At 43.4% G+C, this 7,022-nt stretch overlaps 1 protein-coding gene across 2 annotated transcripts in view; it reads right to left on the bottom strand.

The window, feature by feature from the left end:
- LOC130167216 (src substrate cortactin-like) overlaps positions 1–6,438 on the bottom strand; it is a 16,145-nt gene extending 9,707 nt beyond the window's left edge. The window contains exons 1-7 of one of the 2 annotated variants that reach the window (XM_056373186.1): positions 6,279–6,438; positions 3,736–3,844; positions 3,568–3,641; positions 3,327–3,456; positions 2,557–2,667; positions 1,692–1,746; positions 417–527 (exon numbers count right to left, since the gene is read on the bottom strand). In XM_056373186.1, the coding sequence (XP_056229161.1) occupies positions 417–527; positions 1,692–1,746; positions 2,557–2,667; positions 3,327–3,456; positions 3,568–3,641; positions 3,736–3,819 (565 nt within the window). In that variant the 5' untranslated portion in view covers positions 3,820–3,844; positions 6,279–6,438. The remainder of the gene's footprint in view (positions 1–416; positions 528–1,691; positions 1,747–2,556; positions 2,668–3,326; positions 3,457–3,567; positions 3,642–3,735; positions 3,845–6,278) is intronic. The other variant, XM_056373195.1, reaches the window with a different exon arrangement.
- Between the last annotated feature and the right edge of the window lie 584 nt (positions 6,439–7,022).

Here is a 7,022-nt window from a genome sequence, read left to right as displayed (position 1 = left end):
AACCAAGAACTGGTCTGAATCTCACCTGGAACCGACATGAGGAGGAAACGTCCAACAAAGACTCATGTAATTTAAGTCCTGAGGCAGATGTAATCTGTGTGTGTGATGTTTCACAGGAATGTCTTATTGGACGCAGAAGAAAACAAACTTCACATCACACATGCAACTGAGGCTGAAAACAAAGCTGTTGTTTGCAGCTTAGAAAAGCAGAGAAAGGCTGAGGAATGAAGGAAGAGGAAGAAAATGCAAAATAACATGATCTGTCAGGGCCTGCGCTCAGTGGCTCTGTGTGTGTGTGTGTGTGTGTGTGTGTGTGTGTGTGTGTGTGTGTGTGTGTGTGTGTGTGTGTGTGTGTGTGTGTGTGTGTGTGTGATCTCTCCAGGTTAAATGCCGCTCGGCAGGATTTCCAGACAAACCTTTCTGGGACTCGTGTTTCTCGGTTTTGCCCTGGTAATCGAAGCCCACCGCGCTCTGGTCGACACGATCTGCCTGCACTCCGTATCGCCCCCCAAACCCAGTGGTGTAGTCTACACAGCAAAGCAGGGGGGCAAGGGTCAAAGGTCAGGGTGAAGCAGCATGGGAGCAGTGGTCATGGAGCAGCCCAATTCCAAATACCCCATCAACACTGAGCGCCACGAGCTAAAATCATCACTTGAGACTTCTCCAGTGATCAGACTCTGACTCTGTGTTGTCCTGCACGCCTGTTAAATACTGACACTGAGGAACTATTGGAATTGGGCAGATGTGCTGCATCTGTATGCAGGGTCCTCTGCAGGAGATGAACGAAAACAAAAAAGCTGGTGACAGCATAGCATCATGGGAATGCAGCATCAACACACTAAAAGCTAAGAAGCCAGAGCACCGGGTCACTGTTCATCATGTGCACAGTGCAGTCTGTGAGAACTGGACCGCAAATGTTTGCAGTCACTGACTGTGAGCTTAAAGGAGCATTATGTAAGTTTTTGCTATTGCTACATAGCTAACGTTAGCATTAGTAGCTGTTTACTTACAAGTTTTTGCCAAGAGCTTCAGCCATCTTTGTGTTTACAAGACAAGAAGTTATAATACATCCTCTGAGCAGCTACAGTGACTCGGTATCAGAAAGTGACGAGACGGGCTGAGGCTAACTGGTTAGCATGCTAACTTCAGTAAAAGAAAAGAAGCAAAACATTGGTGTTTGTTTCCACCTCTGGATACAGCTGTTGGTGAGTGAATGATGCTGAACTCACACTGTTTCTTCTAGACTGGTGGGTACACGGCTGCTAATGCTAACGTTAGCTATGTAGCAATAGCGAAAACTTGCATACAGCTCCATCAAAATGTTGAATTTCAGCTTTAATCTGAAGGAGTTTCGTTTTATATCTGATCAACTGTGTAGAAACGATCGCTCCACTTCTCTCCTCTCATCAGGATAAAAACTATTCTTCACTGTAAAAAGGTCAAATAGCTTCAAATCCCAAAAACTGCACTGACATAAGACTCACACACTGAGCTGTAACTTACACCAGAGAAACAAACAGAACAACATCTTAACATCTGCAGCACATTTTCCAAACACGGTCTGTCGGTCTGTTAGTGGCTGGAAACAAAACCCGACAGACTGCTAGAAGAATTAAAGATCGACAGTGAATCTACAAATATATCACTAATATCGTCTGAGCTGGAATTTATTCAGAGGATTCACCCTTCACCTTTCTGCGAGGCGTGTTTCTCCGTCTTCCCGGCGTATTCAAACCCGACAGCAGACTGGAAGGACAGAGGAGGAAGTCACAACACAAGTTTGAAATTCACAATGTCACAAAACATTAAAATGAGAGTTTTCATGTTTGATCCACTGAACAACAAGTTATACTTTTAAAGTGGTTATACTTCTCTTAACTCTTGATTTAAAACCTAACTGTGGCCTTGAACAGCTGTAACAGAGACTTTGTAGGATAGTGTCAATCAACTGTAGCTGAACTAATAAAAACATGACACAGTTCAGTGGTTATTGAGATTTTCTGGATCAGACTCAGCTCAGCTGTTTGTCCCATTAAAGCTCCTCCAGTGTAAAGGTGTGTGTCCATGTGTAGTGTGATTATAGATCAGCTCTAGCTTCTATATTAATACTGTGAAAGTATCAAAGCCTCAGTCCACAGAGAAATGCACACAGCCTGTATTCAGAAACTGAGCCTTAAAACCAGCCGTCAGGACTTCTGGAACTTTGTGATGTCACAACAAAGCAGTCACCAAGCCCCGCCCACCTGGACCCACCATCCAAACCTTGCAGGATTTGGTTTCTCTGAGTGTTTTACCTGAAATCTGCTATATTTTTATTGGATCACTCAGAAAACAGTCAGCCAATCAGAAGAGAGGCTCAGAGCCTCCTCTCTTCTGATTGGCTCCTGACCTGTTGTTACTAGAGCTGCAGAGAGAAGCCTGAGAGAGGGGATGTAAAACTGAGATGGTTTTTGGTTCTTAAAACCACAAATATATCTTCTTATGGATCAACACTTCAAATAAAACACAGAAGAAGAAGAAACATGGAGCTTTAACAGGAAAACCAACATTTCATACCTGGTCAACGCGGTCAGCTTGAACTCCAAACTTGCCTCCAAAGCCCTTGGACGTGTCTGTCTGGGAGCAGTGCTTGGACAACTTGATCTGGTAGTCGTGACCCACGGCGGACTGTCGGGACACACAGAGGACAAAGACAGTTTCAGAGCATGTTGTCCAAATAGTAAAAGGACAAGCGGGAACATGTGAGGAATCAGAAACACAGCCAGAGTTTTGAAGCGTCGACATCTGACTCATCACTGGCGCTCAAACTGTGGTGTAAACAACGCTCGGTCATCACATTCATGCTGCAGCGAGCACACGGTCCAGAGAGAGAGAGAGAGAGAGAGAGAGAGAGAGAGAGAGAGACAGAGAGAGAGAGAGAGAGGTGTGGACAGACAGAGCTGCTCGCCAGGAAAACACACACACACACACACACACACACACACACACACACACACACACACACACACACACACACACACACACACACACACACACACACACACACACACACACACACACACACACACACACACAGGTCCTGTAGATTTATGAAAACATTGGCTTTTCACATGTTCAGTGACCTGTGGACCTTCACAACAGCATCTGCTCATTGATTGGACCGTCAGGTGAGATTGTTTGGTCACCTTCAACATTACTTTGGCTTCATCAGGCAACGCAGCAGAAGATCTGAGACACATCTCTCTGAAACGGTTAAATATGAATGTGAAGCCACAAAAACACAGTTTACACACAGTTTGATCCATCAGTCCTCCCGCGTCTCTCACCTTGTCCATACGATCCTGCTGGACTCCAAACTTCCCTCCGTATCCATGCGACGCCTTGGGCATCGTCTCCAGCTCCTTCTGCTTCAAGCTGGTGTGCTCCGTCGACACCGTCTCACGCAGCCGGTGGATGCTGCACCGAGGGAGGAGGGAGGAGGGAGGAGGGAGGAGGGAGGGAGACGCATTAATGTTGCTCTCCACGATGCATTTAATAGCAACGTAAAAACATGACCTGCTCTCTCACTCTATGTGCTCCTGATGTCCTGAACCGAGCACCGTCTTCGCCCCCCAGCGCTGCTCCTTCTCCGAAACGTCGTTCTGGAAACAAACAGAAGTTTAAAGTTTGGAGGACGGAGCAGGAGTTTATACGAGGAGGGAGGAGGATTAAACTCGAGGAGGTGAGCGAACGTACCTCAAAGTCGGGGTCGGTCTCCCAGTCGTCGCCTCCATCATCCACAGCCACCTTCACTGACTGTCCTGCTGCTGCCTTCCACATCTTTACTGAGCCTCTGCCACACGCACTGAAACACAACACACCAGGTTTGTACAGGTACAAACACAAAAGCTGACGAGAAGTTCACATTTCTCCACAGGTTCTGAAGGTAGAAGTTCTTCTCACGTTTATTTTTACACAACACTCACATGTGGAGCTGGAAAAATCAGTCAAATGCAGATCATTATCTTGTTTTTGGAAGTGATTAATTATTGAAGTCATTAGTCCATCAGGAACTCCCATCAGTCTCTAGTATCAATGTAAATTTAACATCTTTTAACGGTTATTTTTCACAGTTTCAGTCACTGTATCATCCCTCCTGTCCAAACTGCCCCTGATAACAAAGGAACTAAATCTTCTCTCTTCATTCTGTGTGTTAATAAAGTTTAACCAAAGTCTACATGAGGCTTCAGAAGTCTGCGTTCACCAAATCACGAGAGATCTGAAGTGACGGTGTATTTTTGGTACAAATGTCCCATTTTGTGATACCATCACTCCGCTGCGTCGCAGGAAGGAAACACAACGCAGGAATTTTATACAAAAAAAAGAGTCTCTGGAGAAAACACACTTCATGGCAGCTGTGACTGAAGTTTACAACACGTTTCCAAAGAATGAACACAGCTGTCTCTGTCCTACATTTCTTACACTTTGTGTTTTATTTCGTGCTGTTTAAACCAGTTGTTTCCACTTTCTGATGAATTATCTGATGAATTATCTGGAAAAAAATGGCCGCTGTCCCACTTTCAAATTACCTGAGACATGCAGTTTAAAATGCAGAAAATCCTCACATTTCAAAACCTGAAAACTGGGAAATAAATGAACATTTATCCTTGAGAATTGACTTAATTAATAATCCAAATAGTTAGTAATGAATATTTCATCTAAATAACTGGTTAAACATCAGCTCTGCTTACACTGGAGTCATGCTAGTACAGGAGCGCTTTCATGGACAATGAGCAATAACTCAATATTATGGAGATAGATCTGCTTCAGTATTATAACTGTGAAAAGGTCGATAATCATGTGTAAATGTGTAATATGTAAATATAAAACACCTCCACAAATACAAAACAAAAGTGAGCTAATTTACAAAAAATATCTTGCAAATACACAAATAGATTCCACTAATAAAAAATATCTGTGAATATTTTCAATTAATGAAATAATGAAAAGCATTCGTGAATATCGTCCTTACATTTTTGTATTTGCAAATCCATTTTATATTCACAAAATATTTGTGTAAATTGGTCTGAAGTTTAACAGATTAACAAATTATTCAGATGAAATATTCACTCATTTATTTCCCAGTTTTCAGGTTTTCAGATTTGAGGATTTGCTGCTTTTCTCCATTTTATTTTAGGTCATTATAAACTGCATGTTTTAGGTGATTTGAAAGTGGGACTGTTGCCATTTTTGTCCAGACAATTAATGAGATAGTGGAGAAAATAAGTGGCTTAAACAGCACGAAAAAAAAAAAGTAATAAACGTAGAAGAATCTAGCGCCATAGAATAATACAATATAATATACATGAGTCGAGAGAAAGATCTGACTGGTCTTTGATGCTGAATCACACCGAGAGGATGAAGACTGTGTTCCTGTGTCTGGATGATCTCCAGTGATCTGACTTCTCACTGGGACAAAAGCTTTTCTGTACTAATCCTAATTGCTGACTCTGCACATTGTGGGCAATCAGCATCTGTGTCCAATCACAGGCCGCAGGAGACGTGGCTCCATCCACCTCAGGAGAACGAGCCCAGGAAACGTCTTCAGACCAGGAAGCGGCAGCAAGTCCCAACTTTCACGGTGGTTACATGACAGGAGCTCCCACAACACAACCACACCCATCTGAGGGTCACTTCCAACCCCTGAACTGTGTCACCTTCCACCTGTCCGAGCAGGCCTGGGCAGGAGAGCTGGTCTGAGTTGTGACCGAGGTGTGAATGGTAAAATCTGGGCAACATGGAGCAGCTGGCAGGACTCACTAAAAAAAAACCAACGTTATTTCCGTGTGGGTGCACAAGTTAGCTGGAAGCTAACGTCCATGTCGGATGGTGTGTTCCCATCCAAGTAGGTCAGGCCGCATCCGTCACTCAGGACCTTCGTGTCCTGACGTGTTCATACATTTCCCACATGAAAACAGTTCATGTAACATCCCTGCGGGGTTTTCTGACGACCACCGACACAACCGTGTGCGCACCGGGTTTTAGGGTTTAATAACCGGACAGGCTCCGGACACGGGACGGGAGGACTCGGTGGGTGTCAACGATAAGAAACCAGCAGCCGGAAAGATGCGTTTTAATTAGCTTTAAAACAGTGACCGCGGCGGCTCTGGTATTTCCTGTTCCAGTTTTCCAGTTAGCTAGCTAGCTAAAGCTAACATGCCATCAGGAATAACCGACTCGGCGCGAGTCTGGCGCGGACGTTTCACCTCCTACCCTCCGCTCAGGTGTGCAATACTCACCGGTGTACGACACAGGTGATCCCGACCACAGCCTGCACTGAATCTTTGAAGTCGACCCCGGTAGATGCGGTGCGTTCCCGGATCGGGTTTTGATGGAGAACCAGTGACGTTACTGGGATCTGCTGCTCTCTTTACGGCTCTTCCGGCTCTCCCAGTATCCCGTTCTCCGCCAGCGCGTGACGTCAAGGTGGGCGGGGCCGGTTAAAATTTTGGCTGTTTTTCCGTAAAATGTAAATTTGACAGGAAACTCCCAGTTTCTCCTCCTCTTATTATATTGTAGAACTTTAACAATTAATCGATTAATTGATCAACATACAAATAATATGCAATTATTTTGATGATCAATTACCTACAAAATAAAAAAACTAAGTGTTTGAAGATGTCACCTTGAATTTCAACATGAACGGCCGTTTTTCACTCTAACAGTTTATAGACCTAACGATTAATCGATTAATTGATTAATTTATCAACATACAAATAGCAATTCTTTTGATGATCAATAACCTACAAAATAAAAAAACTAAGTGTTTGAAGATGTCAACTTGAATTTCAACAGAACAGCCATTTTTCATTCTTTTCTAACAGTTTATAGACCTAAGGATCAATTGATTAATTGATCAACATACAAAGAATCCACTGTTATTTTGATGATTGATAAATAACCTACAAAATAAAAACAAAACTGACAAAGTATTTGAAGATGTCACATGAATTCCAACACAAACTGCCATTTATTACTCTTTT

This window comes from Seriola aureovittata, chromosome 1 (genome assembly GCF_021018895.1).
Source record: "Seriola aureovittata isolate HTS-2021-v1 ecotype China chromosome 1, ASM2101889v1, whole genome shotgun sequence".
Lineage (NCBI taxonomy): Eukaryota > Metazoa > Chordata > Actinopteri > Carangiformes > Carangidae > Seriola > Seriola aureovittata.
This window is presented reverse-complemented; position numbering and strand designations above follow the sequence as displayed.